This window comes from Mya arenaria, chromosome 6, assembly GCF_026914265.1.
Source record: "Mya arenaria isolate MELC-2E11 chromosome 6, ASM2691426v1".
In the NCBI taxonomy this organism is placed as follows: Eukaryota; Metazoa; Mollusca; class Bivalvia; order Myida; family Myidae; genus Mya; species Mya arenaria.
In genome coordinates, this window is record NC_069127.1 from 65,275,856 (window position 1) to 65,291,293 (window position 15,438).

At 34.6% G+C, this 15,438-nt stretch overlaps 3 protein-coding genes across 4 annotated transcripts in view; all 3 read right to left on the bottom strand.

Annotated features, from left to right (window-relative positions):
- The window catches only part of LOC128238327 (disintegrin and metalloproteinase domain-containing protein 10-like), a 232,165-nt gene that overhangs the window by 162,500 nt on the left and 54,227 nt on the right, over positions 1–15,438 (bottom strand). The window lies entirely within an intron of this gene.
- The window catches only part of LOC128238324 (disintegrin and metalloproteinase domain-containing protein 10-like), an 84,993-nt gene that overhangs the window by 38,579 nt on the left and 30,976 nt on the right, over positions 1–15,438 (bottom strand). The window lies entirely within an intron of this gene.
- Positions 620–14,504, bottom strand: LOC128238328 (multiple epidermal growth factor-like domains protein 10). The gene is made up of 5 exons (XM_052954145.1): positions 14,405–14,504; positions 5,188–6,735; positions 4,875–4,995; positions 4,605–4,630; positions 620–4,467 (listed from the first exon to the last, which is right to left on the bottom strand). Exons 1-5 carry the CDS (start codon positions 14,460–14,462, stop codon positions 4,367–4,369), a joined length of 1,854 nt encoding a protein of 617 aa, XP_052810105.1. The 5' UTR covers positions 14,463–14,504; the 3' UTR covers positions 620–4,366.

Here is a 15,438-nt window from a genome sequence, read left to right on the forward strand (position 1 = left end):
TGGGGCTAGAACTAGTTGATGGAAGCTCGTATTCCCATCGACAATCTCGGAAAATTGAGGACACGTTTCTCCAATAAAGTCAAAAAGCAAAAACTAAAATACTTTCAATCCCTAATAGGTTTATTGAACTCCTGTTGTCAGGTGCCCTTTTGCTCTACGCGAGGTTTCCGTCCTCGCTTAGGCCACCTTAGGACACCTACGTTACCGTTTGACAGATGTACCGCCCCAGTCAAACTGACAAGGTGAGAGCGGGCCACGGGCGGCGGCGAGCGCCGCCCGCCGTCAATTATTGCAAAATCCCTTTCCTCAAGGATGAAGTTGTCTTTTTGTTTGATCGATTATGAAAACTGTTTCGATAAAGTTACAAGATCCCATCTATTCAATTAACTAATAACCGAAATTATCCAGGCGGCGTATAATACGGAATAGGCATGTCTCCGATATAAAGCACACCTATCTCCCCTTTTACATCAAACTTCGACGTGAAACAGGAGGACCCCAGTTCCAGTCTGATGATTTTTTTATTTTTTGTGAAAGGTACATTATCAAATTTTAATAAAAAAATTGAAGGTATTTGCGCAAACACTGATGTTGAACTATATTTGCTTTTATTTGCCGATTTCGCTATTAGTTTTGCTCATACACCACAAGCCTTACAATCAATACTCATTGATCTACAAGTCTATTGTGTATTATGGGTCCTAAAAGTAAATACATCAAAAACTCAAGCAATGATATTCAAAAGAGAAAAACTAGTTACACTCTCAACTTAAATAACACAAATCTAGTAGAATCATTTCAATGTTTAACGTAGTTCAAGAACGTAAACTTGAAAAGGACACAAGAACACATACCACAACCTTCCCTTTGCAAAATTTGTGTACTGTTTATAATCAACTAAACCTTAATATAAAAGAAAAATCGAATATTTTGATAGTCTAATTGGATCAATTCTTTATTTCGGATCAGAAATCATTAGATATCCAACAAAAGACACTAAGTTTTAGTAATTTCAATGCGAATTAATGAGAAAAAATCTAACGTCAGAAAAAGTTGTTTTGTCGCAACGTTTTGTTTTACCTTTTCTGCTGAGAAATGTTCATTATTCCAGCGAAATGGCTAGGGTCATTCAAGTCCAATATCTTATAAAACTGCTCCTGTGATTGATCGACCCTAGCTGTGTTCACATATTGAGATGAATGGCAAAATCAGCCGAAGTAAAAATAAGAAATATGTTTTTTAAAAATGAAATATTGCATCTTATTCCGAAAACACGTGATAAAGGGTTTTACGTTTTAATTTCAATGCACTCGTTATTCTAAATAGCTAATGCCATTCAAAACAAATTTATTACGTTTCATTTTCTTTTCGTTCAGACTTCCTGCTTCTCATATTCTATGTTGTTCCACAGTTTATTTTTCAAAACCAGTATAAATCATTGACAAATGACTCGGGCAATTATTCTTCTCACTGTGGCAATTATCAACCAAAAATCATGGTCAACCATGTTTTATCTTATTAAAATATCATATATATGACAGCAGATATAGTTTGATATAGTTTGATATTTGATAGTAGTATTGAGCATGAAACAGACAAAATAATTTTTGGTAACCATAGAAACTTACAAAATCAAACAACTAGCATATCGTAGGCGTAGCTAGACGAAAAAGTAATATTATTAAAATTTAATATTTATGCGAAAAGCTACAGAAACAAGCTCAGTAGCAAAACGTTTAAACATAAACCCTGTTTATTGGCACTGGGTAAACGCCAAAGATATAGAACATAAAATCACAAACAGGAAACCTAAAAACCATCTGGCGTTTGAGAAAATAGAACAATATCATCGTCATATAATAGCAAACATATTTAGAATACATACAACTTAATCCCTTGATAGCCATTTAGTAAGACAATTTCTTCTAGATCATTAAAATATAATGAAAAAATCAGAGGAGAACAACATTATTCCTGCCGCACCTCGTGGACCAATCTATGACATATATATTCGATGCTGGTTTCTTTCCCGATTAGTGGACGAATAGTCTTTAAGTACCTTTATTTTAAAAACATGATCCTACCGATGTTAACAAACATAGAAGAATTACCATTCTAAGCTATTTTCGAAAATATTCACTGAAATTAGTAATAACTGAAAATCTAATTGGGTTGAACAAACAACATTCTAAGTGATGCAAAATATGATTTAGAAAGAAAAGGTACATCAACAGTGGAGGCTTTTTTTGTACTAAGCGCTATTGTAAGTACTATTCTTAATGAAAAATAATGTCTAGCACGTGTATTTCTTGATTAAAAAACAAGCTTTTGATGGTATATATAGAACTGGGCTATAGCTAAGTTATATAAATTGGGAATTCGTAGCAAGGTATTGAAATTGTGCTGGGTATGTATAGAAAAGTGCGAGCACGACTTAGAGGTTGAAACTCTTTTCGGGCTGTTTTGAGTGTTCTGTTCTATAAAAGCATCAACGACATGACAGCATCACAGTATTTAATTTGTATAATGAAATATTAAGTGCAATGCATCAGGTTAGAAATATGTAAATATTCATTATATAGCAAAATGAATGTTAATATCATGTACGGGTGAGACATATTAACAGTGGATTCGAAGTTGTATAAGCAATGACGTATGATACATAAAGATGGGAATTATATAAACTTGGTAAACAAATTGTCGGAAGGCACGATATTTTATAAGCTTTAGCATGATATCGATACATCCTTATCAAATAAGAAAGCAAATAAAAATAAAACAAAAACAAAGCTAATTCAATAACATTGCCTTAGAGTTACAAAGGCCTAATCTATAAAAGATGTAGCCAAATGCATTAATCTACAGCTGTGCACCAATTATTATAAAACAGGTAAGCAAAACAACTACGTTTGAACTGAATGCCAAATAATCACACTGTAATCCATATCAAATTCTTTTCCAACACATATTATAAACAGCACACATAGACAACGCTCAACTTTTTCTAAAAAAGCTATTTGTTGTCCTGATTCCTAAAGTGTCCAATTAATCGAGATGTGGTTGCAGACAAAACCATCAACTTCCACTCAATTATTGCGTGGTGATTCATGGCCTTGGCTGAATTATATAACAATTTTAGTGCCATAAAAGTCAATATTATGTCTATCAAATAACCATCAAGCTCGTTACAACTCAACCTATATTCTTGCGGTGCTCTACAAATAAAATTGTGACCTATAACAACAAAAACAATGTCCCCTTCCTTGGTGGAAGTCCCAAATAGAAAGATTATAAAAAAAAGTAGCATGTATAGTATTTAAAAGAATAATTATATTATAAAAAAATGGATGAAAATATTATTTTCTGATTTTAAAACAATATGTTTATTATAAGAACTATAAAATAATGTATTACGATTTTAAAAATGTATAAGGATAATAAAATTATTCAAACAACCTTTTAAAAAGATACATGTTAGTCAGGAATACACACTATTATCAATGTATTGCTTGTGTACATCTTCATAATTGGTCACATAGGTAGTGAAAATGTTAGCATCTTGATGGACATATGATTATATTCAGATCTCTTTCACAAAAATCCATAAACTATTTTCTGTAGGAAACATATATTTTAGGTTACTTACATTAGCTGACAAAAAAGTTTCGGGTATTAAATGTTTTGTTTTGCTTGAAATATATTATTGTTCACCATAAATTGCAAAACCTACTACAAAATTGCAAAAATAACGTTTCCAAAAAAAGCATCTATAATTTTTAATAGATCACATTTTTCTGGTAATGTATATAACATTACGGCTATTCTGCTTGCAATTTGTGAGAACCATTCTTATAAAACCATGCCAATTTTAACAGAAAGCATGCATTTTAACGTACAAAGAGCACGGATAGTTAATGCTTTAAATTGCTTAAAATCAAACTAATACATAATAGAGTATTTATTTATTTCCTTATCAGCTTGAAATAAAACATATATCATGACAAATACTCATTTCTATTCCCAAATAGATAGATGCCTTTAATACCGAATACGTTACGGACATAACAGCCTGTTCCTGCCTAAAGCCACAATCGTTAATCAGTATTGTCGAAATCAGTGGTATTTTTAAATAGATTAGGTAAAGCAAAATCAATTAACGAAGTGAATGGTCCTTTAAAAATAAATAGGACAAGATTGTGAGAAAAGGGTTTAATTTACACTTGAGAATGTTAATAATTTTTACAGTAAAAGATATCACAACAATACCAATACGACGGAACTACAGACTCAGCATACACTCAACGAGAGATACTCGTATACAATATCGTTGAGGAAGTCGCTTAAGAAATGCTTGTGTATTGAGTAGTTAACCCACGTGAATAATCTCATACATCCCAATACCCCCATCCCTCCGCTGTTGTTGTTCGTATCGGTCTTTCTGACTTCTAGTCGCCTCATTGTTCGTTTCTGTGTACAAATGTGTTGTAAAACTTTAAAAACAATTAATCATTTATCGTTAAAAACAATTCGTTAACAAGTCATTAAATTCAAGAAAATATGACTAACCTAAAGACTGAGTTTATATTGCATTTATTCATTCTTACCGTTATGTTTTTTCTTATCCCTTTTCCTGGAATACAGTACATAGGTTAATAATATGAATTGAAAATATTGCATGTGTATGTTTGGTATCATTTGCTTCATTGGAAACACGATGTTTAATTAGAATTATTATTTAGACATTTTCTTATGATTTTGAATGAGTAATTCGACTTGACTCGGACGTATTGTAACTTTGTAACTTGACTAAAATAATTAATGTTAGCATAAAAATGTTTTTGACTAACTTTTGAATCCCTTAAACATAACCATACCTCTTAAGAATCCAGACTATGACTATCGCACCAGCTGTCAAAATAAATACCGACACAACTGCTCCCGATACGGCTGTAATCACAACGTGCTTTTGGATGGCGATTTGACTTTCGATACCTCCTTTAAAATATATTAAAAGACATAGTCCCGTTGCTTTGAACATACAAAAGCGTTATCAGAAATACCAATACATAGATGCTACTTGTCTGAGGTTATGAGTTTGAACAAAATGAGCATAATAAAAAAGGAAGGTCCATTAAAACAGTTTTATCAGTTGAAGATGTGTCTTTGCTAGTGTGCCGACTAACCTACCTGGCAAACAACGTTCTCCATAATACCCTTCCAAGCAATCGTTGCAACGTCCTGTTTCCTTGTCACATTCCAACAGGGCGCAACCAACTGGACAAGAGTTGTTACATGTTTTGCCGAAATAGCCTATAATACAATCACAATATCCAGAATCTAAATCACAAGTTCTATTTTTGCAGCCATAATTACAAACGTTTGTACAAGGGTTGGCCAAATGCCCCCAATAACCCGGCTTGCAGTCACATTGGCCAGATTTTAAATCACAAGTTTCAATTTCGCAGCCCTCGTTACACCTATTTTTACATAATATTCCAAAATAATTTTGTTTACATTCACATTGCCCAGATGAGGCGTCACATGTTTCGTCTTTGCAATTCACATTGCATCTGTTTGTACATGATGGTCCCCAATAACCAAGATTGCAGTCACATTGTCCCGTTAAGGCATCACATCTATAATTTCTGCACCCATTGCTACACTTGTTCGAACACGGAGATTGTAAAGGTCCCCAATGACCTCGTTTACAGTCGCATTGTCCAGAATAATGGTCACACATACCATATTGACAGTAAGTATTACACCTTTTATAGCAAGATGCTCCCCAATATCCTGGTTTACAATCGCTGCAATTGGTATAACTAGTGACACAGGCAGTGCATCTTGGATAACATTTTGAGGAGCATTTATCACCATAATAACCATCAATACAATGACAATAGCCAGTACCGTCATCACATTTACCATTAAGACAGCCTTTACTACATTTGTTTATACATGGGGCTTCCGTACGCCCCCAATACCCTAGTGCGCATTCACAGTGTCCAGATATCTCGTCACACGTTCTATTTTTACAACCAGCATTACATCTGTTAATGCAGTATGGTAATCCCCATTGTCCTGGTATACATGTACTACAGTGCATCCTACTCGTCACACAGACAGCACAATACGGATGACATTGTAAGGAACATTGTTCACCGTAATAACCATCTTTACACTTGCATAATCCGGATGGCTGGCACTGACAGTGGCCTGTACTTGCGTCACATTTACCATCAAGGCAGCCAGATCCACAAACAGACGTGCATCGGCTCCCATAGAAGCCGTCACTACATTGGCAATACCCAGTGGATTGTACACATGTCCCTCCTGAACAGTTTCCGCACTTTTCCTGACATCGACTACCCCAGTATCCGCCTTTACAAGCACAATGTCCAGTTGACATGTCGCATGCATGAGAACACCCTTCAAAACATTGATTATGACATGTTCCATCTACTAGGAAGTAACCATCAAAACAGTTCTGACAATAGGATGCAGTTCTACATGTCTTACAACCGTAGGAGCAGTCTTGACAAGTTTTCTGATTGGTATAAGTCCCATCAGAGCAGGATGTGCAATATCCGTTATCCATCTGGCATGAACCCGGACACGCGGTATTCGCTCTACAGTTGTATGTGCACTGTGGACCCCACCAGCCATCATTGCATGAGTTACACTGGGTCGGGTCGGTACATGTAGCGCAGTTTTCATGGAGGCAAGTCGCACCAGCTAGCGATATATAAAATAACTTTTAAAACTAAACTGCAATACTTAAATAGAAAAATAAATGTGATTTAAAATACAAGAACAATTCCCTTTTTATCTTAACATTGCCATTTTTCAACTTGCAATTTCAAAAAATAAACGTATTTAACAAATATAAAATATTGTCTCATAAATGCACATACACTCAGTTGCAAAAGAAAGAATGCAGATTTAATTGTTCTGTGAATATATTGTTTTGTTTTACAATTAGGGTTATTTGTATCCTTATTCAGCAACTTGTACTTGTGTTAATCGTGCCATACACTTCATGTACTTATTTTTCTAATGTCTTCCATGCAAATGCATTTTCCGGAGAAAACACCGAAAAATATGGAGCGGACACAAAAGTCAAGACTAGTGTTGTGCCGATGATCGATTATAATCGACAATTGGTCGGAAAGGCCTGCGTCGGCGAGCATCGATAGTGAATTTTGAACAATTGATTATAAAAACAATGGACCAAACCGCTGCCGGCTAATTTTCTATTTTTGGTGAATGCCAGTTAATGTTTATCTAGTCTTATCATGTCAGTATATCCCTACATTACCTTATTACAAATTTTCTTTGTAATTTAACTGCTCAAGCATAAGTTTTCAACTTCTCATGTTTGTTGTTTAAATGTGATTTTTAAAATATGTTACCGTTTACTTATTACCATATAAGAATTCGGTTTTCTGAGTTTTCTGAAAGAATATACTCGTTTAAAACATATAGACTATTCAACTGCTTGTTGTACTTGTTACTGACTGATAATTAAAAAGAAATTTATATCATGCTTTATGTTAATTTTACACATGTATACAGTACTAAATATAAGACAAAAACAAGAGTCTGTGGTCTCATTATCTGTAAAAGTAACTTGTTAACACTAGAAGATAGTTGAGTTCTGAATAAATAGTGTGTAACTTATACAAAGAAATGTACAAAAATATTGAAAGTGAACATTGGTACTTAAAACTGGTGCATGTACTGCATCTGTATGCCTTAACTAGCATGACCAAAGATAGTTAAATAATGATTAAATCGTTTAATAATCGATCATTGATCGGTTTTTCAGAAACGATTATCGATAGTATTTTTTGTGTCCGATTCCCAACACTAATCAAGACCGTGAAGTGTGACATTGACATTAAGCTTAAACCAAGCGCTCTGCACATCGTCTCAATATGGTGAACATTTATGGCGAGAAATTTCAAAATCATTCAAGGGATTCAAGAGATATGGAGTGAGCACGAATATAAGTTATATTGAATAAGTATAACCTTTGATCTGTACGTGCAATCTTGACCTCGAAACCAGCTATTTAAAATATGCGCTTTGCACATCGTCTTATTATGGTGAACATTAGTCGCGAGATATCTTAAAATCCTTCAAGAGCTTTCAGACATATGCAGCTGGCACTACAAAAAGTCAAATGATATATTATAAATTATAGTCATTTTGCCTTTTACCTCAATGTGCGACCTTGACCTTGAACCGAGCGCTCTGCACATTGTCTACATATTGTGAACATTTGTAGCGAGTTATTTCAAAATCTTTCAAGGGGTACATGGGCGATGGAGTGGATACGAAAAATAGTCATGTATGACCATTGACCTCAAAGTGTGACTTTAACCTGGAACCGAGTTTGCTATATGAGCTCTGCACATCGTTTCAATGTGATAAAGTTAGTGGGGAGTTATTTCAATATCCTTCAAGCGGTTTAAGAATAATGAAGTGGGCCCTATTTACTGGGGAAAACATATTCTGGACACATGGACACCAGTTATGCAGAACCGTTTCAAAGCATCCGCAGAATGCAGGCTATAAATCAGTGGATATGTGCGAAAATCATATTATTTAACGAGCTTCTTTCCAATTATTTGATATTTTAGCTTTGTTTTGTTGAGCAAATTCGAGTATTATTTGGTATGAAAACAACAATAACAACGAACAAACACCGATAACTTATTCATTACCGTTGGACTCTGTTTAAGACAATATCATGCAAACCAATTACTATAAAAATATATATGCTTAACAATAATCCCTCGACTATAAAGTCATTAATCAGTTGACTTGTGGCGTTTAGGGAACAAAATTAAAATCAAAATATTCAATAAAGTTCCCTTATCACCCAATGTTGTGGAAAAGTGAAGTAATGGAGATTTAACCTCACAACAGTCTTTCTCAAATGCTGTCCAGGTTTTTGTATGCTTAAGAATAACTAACCTCGCGATGTCAGACCAGAAATCATCTTGGCATGAGATTGGATCACTATGGATCATTATGCAGTCAATTGTAAATACGGGTCTTACATCCAGGGGTATACCGGGGATAGCCGGCGAAATGGGCCATGTTTTTACCTTTCAGGTGGCCCCGCAGTGCCGGGTCTTCCCGGATAATACAGTGTGGATGGGGTTTAACCTAATGTCCCTTGGGTGCGGGGGCATTTGGTGGGGACTTTACCATCAGATTATCTCCATAGGGCGGGGATTTTAGCTGGGGTTGGCTGGACCGTAAGTAAAAGTCCTTGCTATTCCGGGACCGGGGGGGGGGGGCATGGTTACAATTGACTGATGCATTAGCTTGTGTATTCAGATAAAGTTAAGAATATATATTTATTTATATAAGTTATACTTTGCAATCTAAATCAAAGATTTGAAAAAGGTATCCTGTATCAATAAATGCAAGTATACATAAATGACTGTGCAAATCTTTATGTATCATCCAAATATGAGTACCTTGCAGGGTGAATGTTATTTGTTAAAATTATACTAAGTGAGCTTTCAAGATTACCTTTCCAATCGCATACACAATGCAGTTTGAAACCCGGATAATTAAAACAAATCTTGGTTGTAGACCATAACTATTAAATATTTGATAAGTCACAGACATTATAAGGTACAGTTTAAAGGGGCTGTACTCAGTTAATGATGAAAAAGCAAAAATGTAAAGAAAATTGTAGAAAATTGACATAAACTTGGTAATGATGTGTACAAGTAATGCATTGAAACTTACTAACTGATAATCCCCATAGTTTACAAATGATTTATTAATATCAGTTATTTCGTGTTTTTCCATTAAAAAAAGATTACTAGGTATGTCTACCGAGTAGAATTCATTCCTTATGCGTGATCTGCCGTTGATGTTATTACATGATATTATCGTGTTAGGTATACATCTGTATACACCCAGTAAAAGTAAGTCTTCATAGCATAGTAGATACGACACTTCACTGCATTTTTTTTCATTTTGGTATTTTATTTACAATAACGATATCAAAGAGTAAAATATGTTATTAAAAAAGTGTCCTTAGATTTGTTACAGGAAAAAACAACTTTTTTGGTGCAATCTGGTGTACAGTCCCTTTCATAAACAACAAGTGAAGCCAATGCTGTATGAATTTGAGACAAACAAAAAGAAGACAGCACAAAGTTCAAAAAGTGTGACTAATGTGAGAATACCTTACATAATTTATAAATGTGCATGCGATTCAGACAATTTTAATGCTAGAAATCACAAAAAATCATTCCATTGAATTATTCCTGTCATAGTTTAAAGCTCCACTTTCACAGATTTACCGTTTTTACAACTTTTTTTGTCTTGGAAAGAGCAAATTTTTGCGTTAACGTCTTCAAACAATGATATCAGATTGCTGACAAACAATCAGCTCGTAGTTTGTCATATTTCCTTTCGAAAAAAATTTATGGCTTAAACCGTTACTAACAGTTTAAGAATAATGCTTAAAACATCATTTTTTTAACTTTCATATAAAAATCTGCCATCTAAATGACATATGATATATTGGACCAGGAGAATCACGAACCTACAACCTTTTGAATCTATTGAGATAGGGAGCGTTCATGACAGTGACAGAGGACAATACAAGAATGGCCAACTGCTGCATTTATTGAGTTATCTAATGCATACAAACGGAGAAAATAATTCTTAATTTTTCCAAAATACTTCCTTAAGCATCTTGTATGTAGTTGACTATTACAATGATTGTTCAAAGTTACAATGGCCATGTGGGTTAAAGATGATCTGTCCACGGGGTAACTTGTTTTGTACATAATAGGGTTATAAGTACTGCATTTTGATCCAGGAGGTTGTATTCAACTCAAGTAGATTTTTGCAGATTTGGATTTCACAAGGCACAAGCCGAGTAAAATCAAAATCTACAAAAAAAACTACCAGAATCAAATATGACATTCGGCCATATCCGGATCAAAACGCAGTACTAATAACCCTTTTATTATACACATTACTGATAAGATCACTTAGAAGCCACATCTTTGCATAATAAATTTCATTTTAAGGATGCACTCATTGCTTTAATGACGTCAATTTAATATTGCGCAACATACTTGTTATGACTTGACGTCACAAGAGTGGTATATATGGCCGTATTGCACTGGAGCGGAATATGGGTTAAAGTATTTTGTGATATGTATTGCATGTGGATTGATGATGGGTATATAATAAAGAATAAAATTATGTTTGGTATTCCATTCTCACTAGCAGTGAAATTTGATGGTCAAAGTATTTAAAAGACATTTCAATATTTCATACTTTAAAAACGATATTCATCAAAAGCACTTAGTTATCATGGTAACATGTTATATGAATTGAATACCAAGCACAAATTAAGAGGGAGAAAATAATTCTTCACTTTTTAAATAAAAACTACTTCCTAATAGCATTGTGTAGTCTGACATAGGTGTACAATGTATTTTACAAAGATTGTTCAAAGTACAGCCCTGTGGTTTAAAGCTCCCCTGAAAAAGAGGTGCCAGGTTTTCTATATAGTATATAATTACATCATTGAAAATCTTCTCTGAAACTCAAATAACAGACCTTTGATATAAAAGGATTTGATCAAATTAAAGAGGTATGTGTGCCAACCACGTAAATTAATTTGTACAAGTCTGTTTAACGACTTTGAGAAATTCAAAAGAACTATGACTTTATCTGAATTAACGCTTTAGCCCCCCCCCCCCCACACACACACACCCTCCTCACTCTACGCACACTTAACTAGATTTTTCAAATAACCTTTGCAGCTTGCAAATAGTTTTAGTCTAAAGTTTAAGCTAGCCCATCAAACAGTGACCCCTTGTGATGTGAGCCGATTTTGTCAATGCTTAGAACATGGTTGTCAACATTCCCCTGAATGAAGCCCTAGTCCATCAGTGCTTTCAGCACTTTGATTTACTTTTGATGTTAACGAGGTGAAATATTTGCGATCGCACGCTGAAATAAACTCTCTTTTTTCTTATTTTGAATATGCCTTAAAAAGAATTGGTTGCCCACTTCTGTGCTCACTGATGTTTGATCTCGACTTGAGAACGATTTTTTTTTCAATTTGTTCGGTTGAGTGTCAATTTTATTTCACTGTTAAATTTCTATAAACCACCGGAAAGAATATAATAAAATGTTGCGTTTATCAAACGAATAATGATGCATTATAATATACGAAGTCATGAAGATAAGGTTGTCCTATTAAAGTCAGAAACCAGTGGCGAGTGAATCAGGAAGAGAATTTGTTGATACGGAAGTTGCTTTTGATAATCACATGCAAAGCCGGAAGATTATATATGTTGATGCAGTGGGAAAAGAACCGATTCAATCCAGCAATAAACAAATGGTCATGCAATATTTTATACTCATTTAAGGATTAATGTACATGTCAAGAATAAATCTTTATATTGTCTTTCCGTAATCTGGATAAAATTCTTTCAAATAGTGCATGCATATCATTCGACTGTTAACACTTAATCCTGCAACACTATGTGTATTTATCTTAATCTCAAAATGTGCAGTATTGATGACAATATAAATGAATTAAAACCATATCTTAATGATAAGCCTGTCCTTTCCAAAACTGAAACAAATAATCAAATCCATGAATACAAACCATATTATCGAGATTTCATATTTATATTTTATGTGCATATATTCACAACAGTATGCTTAATTGCAATTGCAGTGTCTTAATTGAACAATTCATTGTAACCTCAACAAAAAACACACTCACCAGTTATATGTACCGAAAGGTCATGAACGGGCACATGTGGACTTATAGTTTGTATTTATAGCTTCTACAAAGTATATCCTCTAGCTAATCGCAGTTAAAATTTTATCAGACAAAGCAAGGCGAAGCATCTCAATGAGGTCAAATGATATTTTTTCATCAATAAATTGTGGTAAGAATAGCCACCTTGTTTATAGCAACGTTTTAGAACATTGCCAAAAAGCTATATTAGGGACAACCTAAAATCAATTTAAAAAACTTGAGAGTAGGACCCTGGCAAGTAAAATGCGGTCAAAAAACGGCAAATGACATTTTCTCTCATCAGTCCTTTTTTAGCGCAAACCCATCTGCATAAAACTTTTTTTATGTGAATATTGATCAAACTGAAATGCTGTTTAATCAATCATTATACAAATAATATTCACATTTGATATTATACGAGTTTAAAAAGTAACGAACTTCATTTTAACTCGTAAAACATTTGCATTAACGTCATAATTGTTGAAGCTGTGTTTAGCGGTTTTGTTGGTGAGAGAGAGAGAGAGGGGGGACGGAGAGAGACAGGGAGAGATGGGGACGGAGGGAGAGAAAGAGAGAGAGGGAGGAGAGCGAGAGAGAGAGACAGAGATAGAGAAAAAGGGGGGAGCGAAAGCGAGATAGAGAGATGAGAGGAAGAGATCGATAGGGACGGAGGGAAAGAGAGGTTGGGGGGGGGGGGTGAGGGAGGGACAGAAAGAAAGAGAGAGAATGAGAGAGAGAGAGATAGAGAGAGAGAGAGAGAGAGAGAGAGAGAGAGAGAGAGAGAGACAGAGAGAGAGAGAGAGAGAGAGAGAGAGAGAGAGAGAGAGAGAGAGAGAGAGATGGGGAAGGGAGGGAGAGAAAAGAGGGAGAGAGAGAAACAGAGAGATATAAGGAGACACGTCCCGAGAAATGTACAGGGCCCATCACACCAATGCACGTATCATCGGATCGCTTTTCAGAACTAATGTTTCTGAATATTTATAATATGTATTTCGATCTTCCTTGGGATTAATCTAGGTTTTGAAAGTTTGAATTGTGCCACTCACTTGATATTAAGAAACTTTTACGAACCTTGTTTATAGCTATATAATTGTATCTAGAAATACTTTTTCATCAAATAACTTCCATTCAAAATCAAAGTTTAAACAATCCAACCCAAGAGAACACCTGGATATGGAAATATTGTAGTAGGGTTACTATAGAAGAACAGCTTCAAAATTCTTTAATTTTTGTTAAGCAATTACAACACATCACAATTATATTGTTATGTGAAAGTCTTTCTAAAAGGACAAACCAATTTAAAGTAAATTGAGAAAAGTTGAATAAATACAAAACCTCGATTTAATGTGGAGCGTTTTACTTAGATGCATTTTATTACTGGTTATTCGGTGATGTGGCCAGTATAAGAGTAATGACAAAATGTCATGTACGCCGATTTCAGCAGGAGAGTTCCATCGCTATAGCGATCAATATTAGCAATACTCGTTACGTAAGAAACCGGAGAATTATGAATTACATTTGACATGTTTGTATTAACCTCGTCATCGTTTTGTGATTTTAGAAACATTCGAATTATACATGTATATTATAACTTACCGTAAGCCACCAGGAGAATGAGAATAGTAGCAATATCCTTCAATGACCTTGTCGCCATTTTGCACGAAATCTTAAATGACGATTTTTAAACATGAGGCAGGAAGAGTTAAAAACTCTGATTTTACAAGCGATGAGATGATGTCCACTTGTATTATACTATATAATCACGTGACTGTCATTGAGATGTACTTACCATAAGTATTACTCTCAAGAAGTACTATCAAACACTCAATGTCAATGAAAACGCACTCCAACTCATTCTCACGGCATACCACATTTACATGTAATTAACTCTGAGCATTTGAGATTCAATTTTAATCAAAATATGTCTATGTCCAGCACAGGTCGAAACAGTTTTTTTTTTTAATTACACCAATATTTGAAACCTGACGTAGGTACTAAATTCATAAACAACTTGGGTTCGGCTCGTTACAAAGTTTTCTTTTTTTGTTTTTAATAATACAAGAAATAACTACAGGGATAAGCCCAATAGTCGAAATTTCAAAGATGCGAAAGGCAAGCGCCCAAACGACAATGAACTATATACACAAACATTTAAACATTACAATCACATTGACTGAAGTCCCATAAGCTACAAAAACACAGAAATCGCCGGGGATCGACAACGAGCACGTAATTAAGGGAGGACAAATCATTCAAGAGGCGCTAGTTCAGCTATTTAATGCAATATTATCCCATATATTATTTTAGTACCACTCTGCAAGGGAAAGGAAAAGACAAAACATGTCCAAGCAGTTATTGGCTGATTTCATTAATACCGCTTCTTGTAAATTGTTTGAAACTATACTTCTTTATACACAGGTATCAATCTGTACAGTCAACAATTTCCATCAGCTCAGCAGCAAGGTGTCCAAAGCAGCAATAGTATGTATGCACTGTGCTGTTTATGGAGTTTTGTACTGATCTTCCACGTTATTTGTTTGTGATTTTATGTTCTATGTCTTTGGCGTTTACCCAGTGCCATTAAACCTGGTTTATGTTTAACCTTTTTGCTACTGAGCTTGTTTCTGTAG